The 18,826-nt window shown below is 33.6% G+C and overlaps 3 protein-coding genes across 3 annotated transcripts; 1 reads left to right on the top strand and 2 right to left on the bottom strand.

The window, feature by feature from the left end:
- The first annotated feature begins 1,257 nt into the window (after nucleotides 1–1,257).
- Nucleotides 1,258–3,609, top strand: LOC101218219 (3-oxoacyl-[acyl-carrier-protein] reductase FabG). The gene is made up of 5 exons (XM_004141875.3): nucleotides 1,258–1,919; nucleotides 2,011–2,270; nucleotides 2,410–2,503; nucleotides 2,666–2,777; nucleotides 2,932–3,609. The coding sequence occupies exons 1-5, from the start codon at nucleotides 1,784–1,786 to the stop codon at nucleotides 3,146–3,148; spliced, it is 819 nt and encodes a 272-aa protein (XP_004141923.1). The 5' UTR covers nucleotides 1,258–1,783; the 3' UTR covers nucleotides 3,149–3,609.
- A 1,735-nt stretch (nucleotides 3,610–5,344) lies between these two features.
- On the bottom strand, nucleotides 5,345–10,698 carry LOC101219008 (CDPK-related kinase 5). The gene is made up of 11 exons (XM_004141963.3): nucleotides 9,829–10,698; nucleotides 9,111–9,241; nucleotides 8,917–8,958; nucleotides 8,655–8,763; nucleotides 8,113–8,191; nucleotides 7,709–8,005; nucleotides 7,519–7,631; nucleotides 6,658–6,765; nucleotides 6,510–6,572; nucleotides 6,258–6,425; nucleotides 5,345–6,115 (listed from the first exon to the last, which is right to left on the bottom strand). The coding sequence occupies exons 1-11, from the start codon at nucleotides 10,393–10,395 to the stop codon at nucleotides 5,978–5,980; spliced, it is 1,815 nt and encodes a 604-aa protein (XP_004142011.1). The 5' UTR covers nucleotides 10,396–10,698; the 3' UTR covers nucleotides 5,345–5,977.
- A 4,628-nt stretch (nucleotides 10,699–15,326) lies between these two features.
- LOC101218459 (peroxidase 10) lies at nucleotides 15,327–16,946 on the bottom strand. Its single transcript, XM_004141876.3, has 4 exons — nucleotides 16,656–16,946; nucleotides 16,140–16,331; nucleotides 15,897–16,059; nucleotides 15,327–15,815 (listed from the first exon to the last, which is right to left on the bottom strand). Exons 1-4 carry the CDS (start codon nucleotides 16,872–16,874, stop codon nucleotides 15,406–15,408), a joined length of 984 nt encoding a protein of 327 aa, XP_004141924.1. The 5' UTR covers nucleotides 16,875–16,946; the 3' UTR covers nucleotides 15,327–15,405.
- Nucleotides 16,947–18,826: the final 1,880 nt, after the last annotated feature.

Here is an 18,826-nt window from a genome sequence, read left to right as displayed (position 1 = left end):
AAATGCAAATCCAAAGGAAGCGTAACCCTTCGTTTTATATTTCATGTTTGGCGTAGTGATCTTTAGCAAACAGGTGTTTGTAAAATGTTAAAGGATTGAGAATCTGAAGTGTTATATATGGGTGTGACGTTCACTTGTAATTATTTAGTGTTTTGCCATGTCGATCTTGATCTCGAAATCGAGAAAGAAAAAGGAAAAAAGGAAGAAACTGGGTGTCGATTCTCGTCTTATGAAGAACTACACAAATAGCTAAGGAAAGTACAAGGGCCAAAAGGTGACAAAGTTAAACATGATTTTTCTTTTTATCTTCAAAACTGATTCTTCTATGATCATTACTTATCTCTGTTAAGATTGTTCATAAATAGACGCGAATAATAGTCGATCGCGTATGCTAAATATTTTTATATGTTTTATCATAATTTTTTTTTTTTATTATTAGAATAAATAATACTTGGGTGGGAGCACTCATTGTATTCAAGTGTCCAAATTTGATTACATGTTCTTACATGTGAAATTTATCTTTTAAATAAGTCTGATAATTATACTCTCTTAAAATTTTAATTTTAAAGATCAAGCCATCAAATTTATACAAATATTAAAATAGGACTAAATGGATCGTCAAACATACATAATTATATAAATTACGATACTTTTATAAGTTTGGAAGTTAATTTCGGTAACTATTATAAAGATCTTATAATGATATAATAATCAAATATGTAATAACATTTTTTGAAAAATTCACCGAGTGATAAACTTTTACGGTTGATAGGCTTATAATATAAGGATCATCAAAGTGTTATAATAGGATATATTATTGTTGAAGAATGTACAGTGATCCCAAGTACTAACTTCCAAAATGTTTGAAGTGTGGAGGTTGGAAATTCTCTTGCAACTACAGTCCATTTTAATCAAAACACACTCGTACAGATATATCGTTATTCTCTTTATCATCGTTGTTTTCTTCCCTTCAAAGCCATTAATCTTTTTGTTTGTATCGGTAAAAGAAACCAATTTGAGTAAAGAATAGAAAAGAAAAAGGGAAATTGTGTTCCAGTAGAATCACGGTTCTTCACGTATTGAACAAATGATGGGTATACATATGTATACATTTGTGTGTTTTGTGTCCTTGGTTACTTTAGTTTGGTAGATTAATGTCGTTAATTAATTCGAACTTATTTGATTTTCACATTCATCCTGATCTACAAAGTGAACAAGAGTGCAGTATATATATAAATTAAATTTTCTGACCGCAACGAAAAGGTATCAGGTCTTTGATTGAAGATTTGACTCTTTTAGGGGGATAAAAACCAACTCATTTATCCATTCTGTATTTGGAGAGGTGAAGGGGAAAGAAGGAGATACAATGGGGGAGGAGAGAGTTTTATTGAAGAAAAGTTGAAAACTCTAAGAACTCTGTGAACTCCCAATCCCAATCCCAATCCCAATCCCAATCCCACCAAACCTAACCAAACCAAACAATGCCTCTTCAAATTGAGGCAAACCCAATGAATCCAGACAGCGATACTCAAGATCTTCTATTCTTTTCACTCATCTTTCCTACAAACATTTTCATTCTTTAATTTCATTCTTCATTCCATACATACACACATACTTATATATCTTTCTTAATTATTTCTCTTCTTCTCATCCATTTTCTTCACCAAATACATAAGGAATTTGGTTTTCTTGGTGGGTTTCTTCTCTAATTTATATTACTTGTCTCTTCTTCGGTTCTGTTCCACCTTCGCTTTGTTTTGTTTTGTACTCGCTATACGGAAGGATGCGCAACATGGGGAGTTCACCCTCTACCCGAGGAATCGCCGCCATTGTTGGTGTTGGCCCCAAGCTTGGCCGTTCTATCGCTCGCAAGTTCGCCCACGAAGGCTATACCGTCGCTATTCTCGCCAGAGACTTGGGTATTTATTTATTGTACTAACTGTGTAAATTTACGATGTTGAAAATTGGGGATTGGAATTCGTGTCTATTTTTTTGTAATTTCGTTTTCAGGTAGACTATCAAGATTTGCGGATGAGATAGCGAGAGAAGAGAAGTCTCAAGTGTTTGCGATTCGAATAGATTGCTCGGACTCGAGAAGTGTGAGGGAAGCCTTTGAAGGTGTGTTGTCACTGGGATTTGTAGAGGTTTTGATTTACAATGCAAATCAACAAGTTTCAAGACAACCCACAAGATTCACCGATGTTCGTATTGACTCATTTGAGAGATCTCTCGCTGTTTCTTCTGTGGGTGCTTTCCATTGTTCTCAACAGGTACACACGTAACTCTCAGCCGCCGTCAGCCCCTCTTTCCCCCATTTCCATTTCCTTCATTTTCCCAGAAGAATCAAACAAAAATGGGGTTTAGAACTTTGTGTAAAAACAAATTTCAATTTGTTGTAAAATTGTATAGGTTATTCCAGGGATGGTGGAAAGAGGAAGAGGTACGATTCTTTTTACAGGCTGCTCAGCTTCTCTTAATGGCGTTGCTGGTTTCTCTGACCTTTGTAAGTTCTGCAAGTTTTCTGTTTAGATTTACTATCTTTTTTAGTTGTACACAGGACAGAATCTGATTGAGGTGTTATTAAAAAAGTTGAGAGAGGGTATTTTGTAATCAATCAATTTACAAAACCCTGTTCTTAAAATTTTGTTTTGGTTTTGGGATATAGGCTGTGGAAAATTTGCATTAAGAGCATTATCTCAGTGTTTAGCTAGAGAGCTCCAACCCGTTGGAATACACGTCGCTCATATTATTATCGATGGTCTCATTGGCCCACCGAGGTTTAATTTCTTCTTCCTCAACTCTCAACTCGAATGTGATGCTCCAATATTTCCCCCCCTTATTTTCAGGCCATCCAAACAGAATTTCCCAGATTCTCTAAAAACAAAAGGAATTGGTATGATAACGAAACAAATTATGCGTGTTTTATTGCAGGACAAGTTCAATAACATCTCACAGAGGAGGATCATCTTCATCATCGTCATCATCTTCGTCATCATCAGTTGGATCGCATTTACAAAGTGGAATTGGAGATCAAGGGACAATGGACCCAGATGCGTTGGCTCAAACTTATTGGCACTTGCATGTTCAGGACCGGACTGCTTGGACCCAAGAAATTGATCTACGGCCTTCAAATCCCAGATTGTTCTAGCTATTTACACTTGAAAAGAGAGAAGAAGAAGAAAACAGCATCATGATTAAAAAAGGAGAAGTGGCTATTTGTTGTGTGGTTGAAGTGACCCAAGGGGAGACCCACATTTCATTTTCCTTTTTAATATTCTGTCACAAAAACCTCAAGGGCTCACACCCAATCATTTTGCTTCACGGATGTGTCTTTCTGAATCTCCCACCTTTGCAGGTCAAAATCCAAGCTTTATCCTCTCTTAAAGATGCTCCAATTGAAACTTAGTTTAGCAGCTTAATTAGCTATTGAGAAATTGATTGTGTTTATGTGTGTGTGTGATGTAACGGGGGTGGGTGAATTTGGGTTTTCAATTGTTTGTTCTTTCGGGGAAGTGACGACTGCTGGTTTCTGTAAATATAATGTAATGTTGGTGTGTTTGAGATTGAATTTGATTGATTCTTGTTATGATTATGATGAAAATTATTTGATGATGCGATGGTGATTAGATATATATATATTTATATGGGTACTCCATGGGAGCTTCGGTTTTTGGGCCCATCAGTATAATGTATACGACAGGGTGGGGTTCTATGGATCCATTCGTGTTCTCAAATGGGACACTCCTTTTTCTTTCCTTCGTTTTCTCTTCTTCTCTATTTAATGCTCTGTTTTATCTTCCACATATACATATTAATCACAAATCAACGTTGTATAAGTTGAAAGTCGTTGCTGATTTTTCTTGGGTTTGGTGGTTGTGGAGGATGACACATCCACCGGTTACTCATTTTCTTTCTTTCTTTCTTTTTTACTGTTTGTGGGGTACCCTTGATTTTAGAAAGGAAGAGTTAAAATTCACCTTTCTTCTTACTTTTTCCATCTTTTCTTTTTCTTTTCTTACTTTCTCTCTAATTATCAATTTATGATCATATGTTTTTTTCGCTCAATAAAACAAACAAATAAATGTGAAAATTCAAATTATAAACTGAACTATTTCATTCAAGTAAGCATTGATCGTCAAAATATTGAACTCACAAAAGGGATTATTATGCTTTCCTTTCTTTTTTTTTGTTATATTATATAATTATTATTATAGTTGTTTTTAAACAAACATAGTAAAATGAACTAAAATATTTATAAATGAAGCAAAATGTCATAGCTGCATATTGATTGTGGTATTTTGTTATATTGTAAATATTTTTAATAGTTTTTATTTAAAATAATATTATTTTATTGTCATTATTTGGAAAGATTGAAGTGTAATAACAAAAGGGAGACCTCACAACAGAAAATCAAAATACAATCCAAATAGATGAAAAAGAAAAGACAAGAACAAAGAAAGAAATCATCACATAGAAAAGGATAGGAAAACCTAGGAAATTGGGGTTAGAAACTCTTTTCGAACTATAACTAAAACTTTCAAATCAAGTCAATTTCAGTATTATGAATTGAGTTAGATACACAATGTTTTAAGGTCAATTATCTTGTAACAAAACAAGTTTCTTAGTCTAAGATTCAAACACTCCACAAAAAGGTGATTAGTCATACTTGCACAACAAACACATGAATTGCAAAATTTAAGAAGTTTTACTAACTAAACTTAAAATAAACACGAAAGTTAAAATTCAAATTGCTATTCAACTTATTAAAATAACCTAAAGAATACCTACTTAAAATAACCTAGAGAAACTTTAATAGTCCCATCGTAAACTTTGTAAAATGATAAAAATATTCCTACTTAAAATATCATAAAAGAATACCATAGAAAAAAACTAAAATTACATTAAAATTATTAAATAAAATATAATTAATGATTGGACGTTTTGAACCGTTGATGTCAAAAAAAGCTACGAGTTTATTTGAATTTTATTTAAAACATTAGTTTAGATTTAAAATAATTACTTATCTAGTAACATTTTAAAAAATTACAAATATAGAAAAATCTCTTAGAATCTATTTTCAACGTATATATTATATATTTAATACTTTTTAAATATTATTATTTGTAAAGTTGCTTACAGTAATTACCAAAATTATAATTTGACCTTAAAAATAGGTTTAATGCCCCTAAACCCTAAAAAAAATCCTTCCTAAACTTTGAAATTTATATAAAATGAATACATGTCCATGTCCTTGAAAAGTTTGCAGCTCCAATTTTTGTTTTCTAATAAATTATATACATGACTAATAGGATATCAAATAATTAAAAAAAAAAAAAAAAAAAACTCTTCAAACATAATCTTTGGCTCTATATGTTCTAAGAATCAAAATCTAATGTTCAAATAAAAAGAAAAAATTACATATATTTGGGTAAAACCCTATTACACCTTTTCCTTTCACACACACCCACGTACACCCACTAATTAACCTTTCTTTCCTTTTTCTTTTTTCCCTCTCTGTTTATATACTAAAAAGAATATTTCAATCAAACGGAACTTTGACGAAGAATTAGATTTATGATCCTTTTCAGCCGCATTCAAAGGAGGAAACCCTACAGAATAACCATTGGTAAAGAAGAGAGAATTGAAGAAGATTGTTTCTTGAAGAATCGCCATTTTGTCAGAACTGTTGTAATATAATCTTCTAATCACCTGAAACTCAACATATTTTACAACACCTGTACAACAGTGGAACCCTATAAACGCCACGCCTACCCCAATAAGCTTCTCCTCCATTACCATTTGGATGTGAGAGTAGTTGAGAGGTTTGCATTTTGCAGTCTCCGATGCTTGAATTTGAACAATCTCATCGCTCCATGGTATTGGGGGACACCAAATCTTTCCGCCACCTTTCATTCTGCTCTTAACCAAGGCAGAGAGTGATCAGTAGTTTTGAGATCTCTACTTTGAATATAACCTATTATTGACGTCTACCAGCCCTGCTTGATGGGCCATGTAATAGTTTGACAAAGCCAAGGAAGCTCAACTTCCCATCGGTGTGTCTAATCCAATCTTGAAGAACTGAGTGAACAGGGACAGAAGGGCTCAAACCAAGTTCCTGAAGATGAGTAAATGATATCAGAAAACCGAGTTATGATGCCTAAAACTTCCATTTTTCAATCAATAAAATTCTAGGTCCTAACATTCAAATAGGGTAGAGTTACAACAAACTAAATACGTGATTGATTGATTGATCGTACCGAAGCTAGTTCCTCGATCATGATTGCCCTGTTTCCATCTTTCTCAAAAGCTTCATAGGCACTGCGAGCAAGTTGTTCCCAGTGACCGAGGTCTTCTAACTGACGGACACTAAGTGTAGCTGCACAGAACTCCTCAAAGTCCATCCTTCTAAATTGCAATGCGTTGAGCTGCCAGAAAAGAGAGGTAAAATGATTAAGATTTTCCAAAGCTATGAAGACAATTTTACGCCATGAGCAGTTCAAGTAGCTTACCGATGCTAAAAAATCAATAGTTCGAGATTCCTTCATTGCCTCTGTTCCATTTTTCATCAAGGTCTGGATAGGGTGTGAAACAACGAGATCTCAGAACAGAAATAATAACAATAGCAGAAAGAGGAAAGACGAGAGAGATGATACGGACCTCTTTTATGTTTTCCAAACTAATGGTACCATTTTTGTTTGGTTCCAAAAGTGCGAACTGAATTTTAAAATACCTTTGTTCATCTATAGACAATGTCTTTGACAGAGCCTGCACAGAATCATAGAAAAGAAACTGTAAAAGTAGTAAAAGTTTAGAGAACACAAAGTGAATTGAAGTAGCTTTCCAGAAACTGAGAGAATGTCTATGGCTCCGAAATTTAGGTTCAATGTTCATTTGGGTCACCGATATTTCAGAAGAAGTTACCATTTTATTTTTCATAATTTTATCCTATAAGATTAATTTAAGGGATAGTTGCAAATTTAGCAATTGGATTCAAAATAAAAGTATATAGCAACATTTTAAAAAATTAGCAAATATAACAAAATTTGTCAAATTCTATCAATCATATACGTCTATCACCGATAGACCATGTTACAAATATTGGTCTATCACTGATAGACCATACGAAGTCTATCAGTGATAGTTTTGCTATATTTGTTGTATCCTTGATTATTATTGCTGAAATGATTATCAATTGCAATTTTCCTTAATTTAATGCTATTCAAGAACATCGTTCGCTGAATTGCCCATGCGTAAACTTAGCTAGAGTAAATAGCCAAATTTTTGTGCTGCAGAATTGAGATTGACACTTATTTTAAATATTAGGATGCCCAAAGAACATTTTATTTAAGTTCATTTTCATAGAGGTTTTAACATTTGATTTCTGAGTTATGTTTATTCTAGTTTTGCATCAGGCGTTAGAGACATTGTTTTCTTAACCTCAAGTAATAGCCACAGGCGGAAGGAAAAAAAGGGAAGGGAAAAGGTTAGGTTACTGGAATTGAATGTCACAGCGCATACCTTTAGAGCAGCTTTTCTGAGAGATGATGAACACATATAAACTCTCATAAGCTTAAGCAAATTTACATCAAGAGGAATTTTTACGTCTTTAGAATCTTTAAACCAAGAATGGCCTGCATGTAAGTACTTGAGTCCATAAGAAAAGGTAGAAATCAAAATATAGAAAGAACTTCAAGTTTAAAGTACTCACTTAGAGCTTGAGCAGCAGTCATCCTTTTCTCTGGGTCTTTATTCAGAAGTCCCTTAACAAGATCTCTAGATTCAGATGATAAAGATGGCCAAGGTGGATCGTCAAAATTTGGATCAGTTTTCAAGACAGCCTTAAAAATGCCAGACTCGGTCCTAGCCCAGAATGGACGGCTGCCACAGAGCAGAATATATGCAATCACACCAATACTCCAGACATCGGCCTCAGTTCCATAAGATCTACGTAGAACTTCAGGTGCCACATAATAAGCACTGCCAACAATGTCATTGAGCCTTTCATCTGCAAATATATCATAGGATCACATTTATACAACTTCAAGATCCATCACAAGCAAAATCAGTTTTTTTTTTTTAGAATTTAAGCAGAAAGAAAAAAAGAAAACAAACCTGGTTTTACAAAATCTGATAGGCCAAAATCTATAGCCTTCAATTGTGAACTTTCATCCTTTGACGTATATAAAAAGTTCTGAATCAGACGGCAGCTAAATCAGATAACAGTTGTGTACAAATTATATATATTACTAGATATAGAAATCATGATAGCTAAGAGAACAGGGGAAGCATAACTACTAGTCTTGAGAGGCTGGGAACTATATTTTAACGTATTTCACCAGAGAAAGAGCTTGTTTATAGCATGTATACATCGTTTTCTGATTACTCTTCTTTTTCTTCTTGGAGATACAATACATACTTGGGCAGGAGGGGATGGGGAAAAGATAGGTTGACCCAACGAATGGGAGTTTCTATTTGTCAGTCAAAAACAAAAGGATAGTTCATCGTATAAGAAACTCGGATATAATGGGTAAGTATCTTCCAAAATGACAATGGAAGAGTATCTAAATAAATGACATGAGACAAGATGACAGGCGATTGCGATTGCAGACAGTAGAAGTACAGATAGATTCAACGCAAAATTGGTATTTATTTACCTCAGGCTTAAGGTCCCGGTGCACCACCCCCTGGAGGTGGCAAAATGCAGCCACATTGAGTATTTGTATCAGTACTGATTTTGCATCATCCTCTGTATATTTCCCACCTCTGCAATATAGAGGGAAAAAAAAAAGAAAAAAAAATCACACACACACATCATCAGCCAGTCAACTTCAATTCCTATAGAAGACCTAGAAACCATAAAGAAAAAGAACTCCTTGATGATAATGCGGACAAAAAGTGATGCAATCGGTAGGATACCTGGAGAGTATTCTATCCAAGAGCTCTCCTCCTTCACATAACCTGAAAATTGCATAGAACATATGTGGAGTCGGTCAAAATAAACTTTGTTACAAATTAGTCAGAATAAATAGAAGTGAGAAAGTAATATGCACAGCATAGTAACAATCCCACAAAAGCATGTAATTATAATTAAAGACCAGTTTAGAGCTTACTCCATAACTATATAGACATTGTCATGATCTTCACATGCATCATAAAACTGTACTAGATTTTTGTGTCCGCTCAAAGCTTTCAATATCTTCACTTCCCTTCTTACATCCTCAATGGCAATGGCAGTGGTCATCTGTCAACAGTTCGTAAAACAGGATCAGTCAAATAGAAACAAGTAACCAGACGCCCAATTCAAGAGAATGCCACAGATTTTCATCGATATACAAGATCAAAATATTAAATTATATTCTACTTCAAATAAGATAAAATTGAACTGTTAAGCGTAATGAAACTGTTACTAGTTCCCGGTCCACAAAAACGTTTCGGCAATTTCAAGTTCTAGACTTCTAATTGGTTTGGTGGAGTCAACCACCGTGGGGTAGCACCATACTAATGTAAGCTTCAAAATTCAAAATAAAATGGATCTGAAAGTCATAGATTTCCAACCAATTGGGATTCTGAGACTAAAAGAATTGATCTATGAAGTCAATTCTCCAAAAAACCAAAGAAGATTTCTGATTCTTAGGTATGAAGGAGAAGACTAAGCATACTAAGGAGGATATCAATAATTTTTCCAGATCGCATGACCACAGGCATGTAAATATGAAGATTGACATAATAAGTGATTCACCCTTCACCCAATAATCATAAAGGACATAATATTTATGCAGAGTGAGTAGCAAAAATTTAGTTGAAAAACTGGGGAAAAAGGTAGCAGACCTTCGCTTTAGGAATGACTTTCACAGCGACTTGTTTCCCCTTAAGTTCCCCTTTCTTAACGGTGGCTCTGCATGTATGGCCAAAATGTCCCTTCCCAACCTCTTCTGCAAGCTCATACTTATTCCTAAAATGCTTGGAGAATCCAAAGCTCTTGTCCAGACCAGGTCCTTCAATCACATTCCCCTCTGGAATGGATGCCTCATTCGGCTTCACTGAGCCGTGCCGTCTGGCCAGTACAGCCATGATATGTTTCGCAGGGGACGGCGGCGGAAATGGCTTCTTAAAAAACCGCTTGGGCGTGGAATTGGAGCTCACATTCGCCGGAGATCTCAACGGAGACTTCTTGGAGAAGAGATAGTGAGCAGGACTAGGAGTGAAAAGAGGGAAGTAGGGGGACTTCTTAGCAACTTCCAAGTCGAAAGGAGTTTTGTCTCCCTCCCTCGTCTCAGTGGTCCGATTGCCGGCATCGGGTGAAGGCAGAGATGTCTCCAATGGGGGGAGAGCATCTTGAATGGCCGGAACAGCAACGACGGTGGTGGAGGAGGGTTTGGAAACACAAAGACCCATGGATTCAGAGCCGTAAAACGGCGGAAATGAAATCAGAGAGTGGAATTGGAAGAAAGAAAAGTTGAAATAAAGATAATGCAGATTGAAAACCAAATTGGAAACTGTAATCTTCCCAGTTCCTGAAGAAACGGAAATCTAAATCTAAATATAGAAATGGAAATTCTTAATTATCTCTCTTATAGTGCCAGAGAGATGAGAGATCCAAATCACAAACCCCAAACGACGATACCCCTTCTTCTTCACCTTCACCTTCACCTTTTTTTTTTTAAAAAAAAAAAGAAATTCAACCCAAAAATAAAATTAAAAAAAAAAAAAAAAAAGTGAGATGAAACATTGAATAACGTGACACTAAATCAATCCATCGGCTTATATTCTTCTTCTGTTAAAAACTTTCTAGTTAGAAAGACGAGGCATTACTTGGGTGGCCCAGAAAATGAGAGGTCAAAAAAACACGCCCTTTTTTTTTTTTTTCTTTTTTTCTTTCAAATATATATATTATACACATTTTGGACACGTGGCAGGGATCCAATATTAATATGCTTTCTTGGGGATCAATGAAAGCATATTAATATTTTATCCCTTTAATACTTCCGGGAAAGTACAATGCATTACAAATAATGAGGACGAAGGTGCAACACCCTCCCTCACCTACGTTTATTTATTTTAACAGCTGCCAAATAATGCCATTTATCATCATCCTTCATTTTTAAGATTTACAATATTAATCTTAAAAATGAAATGAAGTAGATAATTTTAAAGATTTGTTTTTATGGTTTTTAGTAGGAAAAGAAACTGTAATAACTAACAAAGACTTTGGCATAGAGAGGATAGGGGAAGGGAATAGGGAAAGAGCAAGTAATGGGTTTGACCAAAGTGAGGGAATGAGAATCTAACTCTTTTGTCGCTCCAGCTCATTCTATTATTTTTGTTTCTTCTGTGTGCAAAATTGTTGAATTATGGGATTAAAAAATTAGAAAAACAAAAACAAAGGAAATTGTAATAAAAACAAATAAATAATATTAATATTAATAATGAAAAAAAAGTCAACCGGACCGACCAGGAGAATAGAAAACTTTGATTTAATGGATTCATTTAGTAGAAGAGAAAGAGGAATGAAGCAAATCTAATTTAAGTCATGTGGGCCATCATCATTCTCTTTCCCATCACATTCTTCTTCTACCTTCACTTTCTTTTTTTTTTTTTTATTTCAACCTCAATTTATTGTCTTATTATTTAAAAATCAAAACATTCAAATGTATTTCTGTTTCTTTCATGCTTAAAACATTCTCTATTTCATATTTTGCTTTACAATCTTATTACGTCCATATAACAAAACTTATCTCTATTTCATATTTTGCTTTACAATCTTATTACGTCCATATAACAAAACTTATACTAACAATTCAAATCCTATCAACATTAAACTATACTCATCTATACTACTAGTAAGAGTCTATTTATCAATTTTTTTTTTATATTATATTTTTAGTTTCTTGAAAATAACATTATACATTTTATCATTTTTATTATTACAAGGCTTACTCATTACAACTATTTTACACTTGGATACAAATTGTGGAGTCAACATAAACTATGCCTATTGCATTTTTATTTTCATTTTCTTTCAATGATACTTTGAACATTTATACGTATTTCCATGACTTTTTAAGTAATTGAATAACCTCTGTTAAATTCAATATCTACTTTTATTTTAATTGTACTATTTTGATTTGTTAAAATTGGTTGTGGTGTGATTTGTGGCTCAAGAGATAACAACCAATTTTAAAATCAACTGAAGGGATAATAACATCATGCCTTACAACATAAGCATACCAAGTCAAATGTTGTTTAATTCATTGTTAAGGCCTGTGGGGTCTATGTCTAATTATTATTATTTTTTGTTATATTACAACTACCAAAAATTGAAAGGTGTACTCTCCATTCAAATGCCTACAATTTAATTATTCAACCTAGCTTTTAAATTAAATCAAAGAGTGTGTTAGGTATACGTGAGAAACAAAAGTATACTGTGAGGGTTGTTTTCATGATTATTATTGTGTTAGGCCATTTTTTTTTTTCTTTTTTGGGTTAGGTTTAGGGTTTTAGAATGTTTGGTTGTGGTACTTTTACCTGGACGATCATCATATATCCTAATTGGTTAGCTTATATTTAAGTCTACATTTCCCTTTCCCTTTTAGAAAAAGAAAGCTTAAATTTCAAAAGCTTATAATTGAAATTTAAATGTGTTTTGGGACTGGATATTAAAATAACTTATCACTTGGCCTTTACTGAATTTTTTATAATTATGAACAGTTGATTAGGTTTTCAAATTAAACAATAAAGTTTTCTTTGCCTCCCAAGTCCCAAATGGCAAAACCACGTGTGTGTTTTACCTATTCAAAGAAAGGGAGAAATTAACAAATATAAGTATATATAAAAATATGTAAGAGCAGCTGGGGAATTAAACAATCTACTTGGTGTGTGCAAATTCATTACCTCCTCTTTGACCTGTTGAGAATTTCAAAGTTTGATCTTGTGATCCAAGTTATGATGGAAATTGCTACTATGTCTCTTAAATTTTAAAATAAAACTAACTGAGAGATTAAAATTATACGATTGTATGTACGTCTCAAAATTTATTCAAATTTAATTCAATTTATTAATTTTATGCTATAAATTTTCTGATAAAAATTATTATTGAACTACACTCATTTACTTTTTTGTTAATATATTTTAAAGTACGAATCTTAAATTTAATGAATTTCAACGTTAATGAGAGATAAAAATAATATTTTAAAACAAAATTTTGTTTAGTGGACTTCTCCGACTATTAAATATTTTTAAAATTTATCAATCTAGGTATGTTTGAGTTTCGATGTTAAATTGGAACGAGAGAGGATATATTTATTTTCTCTCATCTCAGCCTCTCCAAGAGTCTTTTTTCAAGCCTATTACTCCAATTCCGGATGCTTTGGTTGATTTGTGGGTCTATGATATGATAATGAAGAGTTTGCATATGATGAGTTTAAGCTTCGTTAAATCTTTTGAGAGATGAATGTCGATAAAATCCTCTCTATTTCATTAGGTAGAACTTTGATCCCTCATGGTTGGTGCATGCATTTTATTAAAATAAATTAGGTTTTTCTCAACGAGTAGTAGTGCTTATAAAGTTTTTATTCAACTTAAAAAGCACACTTTCTCTTTTGTCAACAATCGTATGTTCTTTGGTGATAAATAAGTTTGAGGTTCTTTCCTTCCTTCTGAATCAATATTTTCATATGTGCGGATCTTTCTATGGCATTATTGGCTATATTTTGAGACGTGAAGAGAGTTTATCATGCTTAGAAAAACCTAAATTACTCGAGATAAATAGTTTATTGACTGGGTCCAAATATCAAAGTATCATTACAAGGTTGTATTTAAATTTAGGAGGAGCCTAAGTTATCTTTCTTTAAGTTAGGTCGTTCGTATATTACCGTAGATGTATTGTTTTAACAGATAAGTACAAAATTGTAATTGATTAACCGTTCATTAGTGAAATTGCCTTTCTTTGGATACATTACCCTCAAAACGTAGGTGTTAATCTACCAAAATGAGTTACAAATAATTTTGGGTATCAAATATCAGTTCTTTCAAAACATATACCCACATAATTGGAATATATACATATATATATATATATTCCAATTCTTTGAATAGAGTTGTATTGAAAGGGTAAAGTGGTACCACCTGTTCTAAGTCTAAGATAAAAGTGAAAGTGACATGCGCTTATTCAAGTTGGTAAAATAGATACATCTTAGTTGCTAAATTGAGGGCTAAAATTGATGTCTCTATAAAATTTTATTTATTGTAATTATGTCATTTTCTTATAACATTTATTGATATCAACCTTTTCTCTTGACATTTTCTAAATTTTGAGATCATTGATGACAAAAGTCTTTTGGGATAATGACATAAGCTCTTACAAATGCATGAACCAGACAATAAAGCATGATGACGTAATATATACTCTTTTTTTATTCTTTTTGTAAAAAAATGATATATATATATATATTTCAAATGGACAAAATTTCCTCTTAATATATATATAGAGAGACAAACACACAAGAAGTCATAGATACTAAAAAAGCTCAAGTCCGTATAAACCTTAGTGTGTGTGTGTTTTATTATGATTACGATTATGATTACTATTTTGTATTCTATTGAATGAGCTAAGTTTTAAAACTGTGTTCTCACATTAAATTTTAAATTAAAAATAATCTCTCTTGTACATTATATTATTGATTTTTGTTCCTTAATAAACCCTAACTATGAAAGATGTAGTTGAATTAATTTAATTTCAATATCCTTGTTGTTTTTGTTTGTCTTATTTGAATGTGGACAAAACTAGATTTTGTTAATTTCCTTTCTAGAAATGGAATTTTGGCATAGCATGCTTGAGCAAAATAATCTCCTTTGACATTTAGTTTTGGTATATTCCTTTGTTCGTTGGAAATTACTTAAAATATTAACTTTAATGCTCCCATCGTATTATTTTTAAAAGAACACACACACACACACATATTGTTTATTTGAGTGAAATCTATAAAGGCTGGCTCATCTAGGAGGATGAAATTGTCATTTTCAAAGGTTTCTTAGCGTCCCTTCCAGAGATTTCCTTTTGTTTTACTTCAGAATCAAACACGTTTGTTGCTTCAAAAACACAATGATTTTTATTTTGACTTTCGTTTTCAACTCTTATCATAGTTTGTTTGAATGGTTTGGTTGGTTGTAGAGACTAGAGAGAGCCAACGAATGGGAGAAGAAGCTCTAGCCTACCACCACTAGGCCCAGAAGAAGCTGATAGCTTTTTGGGCCGAACACAGACCCAAATTCAACTACCCAAGAACAGAGGAAGTTGACGAGAAAGCAAAGCAACATGAGCAAAAACATCAACAATAACACATGCCAACAGTCAATTTATTATCGTTCAAGTTGGATTAATTTACAAAGTGATATCATATTCATATTCTAGTTCACCACCCTGCAATTCTTCCTAATCTCCCCATTTTGGCCTGTAAGGATCCCAGTATTGGCTAGCTTCACCATTGATGCTCCAAAATCCCTGTAAAACATATACGGATACCTGCTGTAGCTCACCACCAAAGAAGCAGTTGTATTGTCTTTCATGAGATCTTGGTCTGACTGCAGGAGTCCCAACTTGTTCACCAAGTTCCTATAATACACATTGTCGAACCGGTTGATCGTGTACGCATCTAAGGGGGCGAATTTGTTGTTGGAATCATCTTGATTTGGACAGTTGTTCTGTAAGTTCTGTCGCAGCATGACATCGAGTTCTGGATCGGGATTTCCAGCGCCGTCAAAGTTGAACAGCCTATGCTTGAACATCATACACCGAGCAAATCCGAAAGTGTGTGCACCTGTACGTTAGTTGTGCAATGATGGTTAGGATAGATTTAAAGCTGGGAGGAAGTACAAAGATGAGGCATGAGAAAGGTGACCTGAGAGAGCAACAACATCCTTCACATTGAAGCCTTTCGAAGTGAATTTCGCAATGATATCCTCCAATGGCTCCACTGGTGACGGCAGCTGATTGGCTTCACTCTCGCTTGCTGTCGTGCCGTCTCGACGACCAAGAGGAATTTGCCAAAATGGTCCCCCAGCCTGGAAAGGAAAGATTCAGAAAGATACAAAAGCATGATGTTGTTTGAGAGAGTTGTGTGAACTAAAAAGATTTGGCTTACCAGGTAGACAGCTTCTCTAGCTGCTAGAGTTACTATATCAGTACATGAGACAACAGATGGACAGAATTTCTCTAAGACAGCCTTTATATTATCAATAACTTCGTAGCCTCGAACTGAGTTCACATTCGGCAATGCATTTTTCTCCCCCTTAAATGTGTTAGTGTCGTCAAGCAACAATGATCCATCACAACCCTAGAACAGAAACAAAGAAAAGTTCACCAACTGTTCTATCAGAACGATAGTTTTAATTTTCTTGTTAAGTTATTAACAAGCTTGTGTTAAAATAAATATTTATAAATACAAAAATGTTTAAAAACTTTTTTTTAAGTGAATCCAAACAGGTCATTCATTCCCGTAAACAAGATCATCCTCACCCGAGGATCAAAAAAGAAGGTAGAGCATTTTTTCAAAAACAGACATGGAATATAGCTCTGAAAAGCAGATTTTTTTATAAAAAAAAATCCCATGGCCATGCACTTAGAGTACTCTAATATTATATATAGAAAAATTGATTACGTTGACAAAGCAGTCATGAAAATGAAGCCGTAGGAGGGAAGCAGCCATCCTAGTATCATTAGAAACTGCCATCCAGACGCCATATCTGACAATCCTTGTTAGATTGGGACAAGAGGCATCGTAGAACCTATAATCAAGTTGTGAGGACACAAGGACCTGATTCAAGAAAAAGAAGCTTATAACCAAAACAACAACATATTTGGAGGAGTTATCTTTCATGTCTTTAAAATAGCTTTGAGAAAGCAGTAGATAACTAGAAATGATTGCAAGTTTAGTATAACTATCAGTGTTGAATGACACCTATTTATATACATAAAAAGAAAGTTAGGAAGTTAGCAAGAGTGATAATGTTCAGCATGTCTAATAGGATTAGTGGCTCAACCACTCAAATTATCGTTTTTGGGTTGAGTTTGGTACGACCTCACTATTTGTTAGAGCTAAGACAGGCCCCATCTCATTGAAAAATCAGAATTGTTATAGTGGTAATGTGATGCATATCACACTTTCATGGCTCAGCACTTCAACAAGAATATATATATATATAGATATGGCAAAAAATTTACAACACTCCCAAGTTTGACTTCAATAATCCTCTCAGGTGAAGAGAAACCAGCACTCAAGGCTCACCATTCTTTATTTGTTTCCAATAATGGGTTGCCATCACATGCCTTTCTATCAATATATCGACTTTTATTTAATGGGGAGGCAGAAGAATATGAATTGTTTCATTGAATATGTATAATAAAGAACTAAAAGGAGTTCATGCCATGCAGAGAAAAGCTAAAGAAATAGCCGTCTATGAACCATTAACGCAATTTAATAACTAGGAATGTGGGAGTAGATACCTATTTGTGCACCGCACCTAATGACTTCATTAACAACTTTAGCGGAAAGTACTTATCCAACTTGGCTACTATCTTTGTTGCTGAATCAGACTCTACCAAGCAAACGATTGGAAATATTTTTGCTTTTCTCCGAGCATTATAGACCATAGAAACCATAAATCCCTATTTTTCACACTATGACGTATGGTTCAATATTCTAGATTTTATATAAAATTTCACAATACTAACTCTTAATGGATTCAAGTAGATTGTATGCAGTTTTTAATCCTTACTTTTTAATACATCATTCACAAAACTCTTTTTAATCTAATACATTCAAACTTATTTGAATTGATTTTCTAAATGTTTTGAGTGTAAAAAGAAAGTGTTCCTTGACACTTAGAAAGTAATCTGAAAATGAATAGCATTAAGTTAAGTTAAATACTTGAATATGCAGCCAATTAATGGAAGTTTGTAAGAAGAGGAAATTGAAGAAAGGATCATTTTGTTGCTTAGGCCCCACCAAACCCTTGGAACTTGGAAGTAGTAATGAAATTATATTCCTCCTTCAAAAGACAAAAACTTCGTTTGCGTTACATATGGTACTGATTGCATACTTTACCCTTTTGTTTTTAAAAGAATTATTGTTTTGGTAGGCAAATTCCAAAAGTGTAAAGGCAAAATCATAGACTTCTGTTCTTCAAGAGTCGAGGGCATCATGCTTAGTTGAATTCTAATGAACAACGAAAGGGTTTCTTTCTATCTAACTTTTTGCTTTTAGACCGTAGCAGTTTGAAAGCAACTCAGTTGAAATCCTCCGCATTTAATTTGAAAAAAAAAACAATGACTTTTATAACCTAAATCCTAAATTAAACAAGAATAAATAATTGGGTTTCGTTATTCTCCGATGAGAAGTGCAGGAACGCCCTAACTTATTAAATCGCCGGTCAGGTCGGGGATGTCTGTGATTCCGTCATCGGTTGGGTTGATTATAACAAATAACACGATGTTCATTTTGAGCAAGGTTTTGAATTTATTTCAAAATTATGTAGTGTATATTTTTCAAGGTACTGTAAAGAATCAATACTTTCCGAATTCAGATAGAGATCCATCATAAGATCATAGATAGCTGGATGCCTGCGCTACCCAAAAAGGTTTCACGTTTTAAATAATATCAACTATTTCGTATTGGAAACAAGTCCCTAAAGTTATAGTTTGATGTAATGTTAATAGAAATTTCATCAATATTATGGGATAATTCTGTCATTAATTCACGTTTTTTTTTTTACTTTGAATGTAACAAAAATGTTGAAACACATCTTTTCCTTTTTCTCTTTCTCACAAATT

Source organism: Cucumis sativus, chromosome 6 (assembly GCF_000004075.3).
Source record: "Cucumis sativus cultivar 9930 chromosome 6, Cucumber_9930_V3, whole genome shotgun sequence".
NCBI classification, from domain to species: Eukaryota; Viridiplantae; Streptophyta; class Magnoliopsida; order Cucurbitales; family Cucurbitaceae; genus Cucumis; species Cucumis sativus.
Note: the sequence above shows the minus strand (reverse complement) of the source record. Positions and strands in the feature narration are given on the sequence as shown.

Coding starts and splice junctions, on each gene's coding strand:
- LOC101218219 (XM_004141875.3), top strand. CDS start 1,784: ATGCGCAACATGGGGAGTTCACCCTCTACCCGAGGAATCGCCGCCATT. Junction 1,920..2,010: donor TATTCTCGCCAGAGACTTGG/GTATTTATTTAT, acceptor TTTCGTTTTCAG/GTAGACTATCAAGATTTGCG. Junction 2,504..2,665: donor TGCTGGTTTCTCTGACCTTT/GTAAGTTCTGCA, acceptor TTTGGGATATAG/GCTGTGGAAAATTTGCATTA.
- LOC101219008 (XM_004141963.3), bottom strand. CDS start 10,395: ATGGGTCTTTGTGTTTCCAAACCCTCCTCCACCACCGTCGTTGCTGTT. Junction 8,192..8,654: donor ACCGGGACCTTAAGCCTGAG/GTAAATAAATAC, acceptor CGTCTGATTCAG/AACTTTTTATATACGTCAAA. Junction 6,116..6,257: donor TGATCGAGGAACTAGCTTCG/GTACGATCAATC, acceptor ACTCATCTTCAG/GAACTTGGTTTGAGCCCTTC.
- LOC101218459 (XM_004141876.3), bottom strand. CDS start 16,874: ATGAAAGATAACTCCTCCAAATATGTTGTTGTTTTGGTTATAAGCTTC. Junction 16,060..16,139: donor CTAGAGAAGCTGTCTACCTG/GTAAGCCAAATC, acceptor TTTCCTTTCCAG/GCTGGGGGACCATTTTGGCA. Junction 15,816..15,896: donor GGATGTTGTTGCTCTCTCAG/GTCACCTTTCTC, acceptor ACTAACGTACAG/GTGCACACACTTTCGGATTT.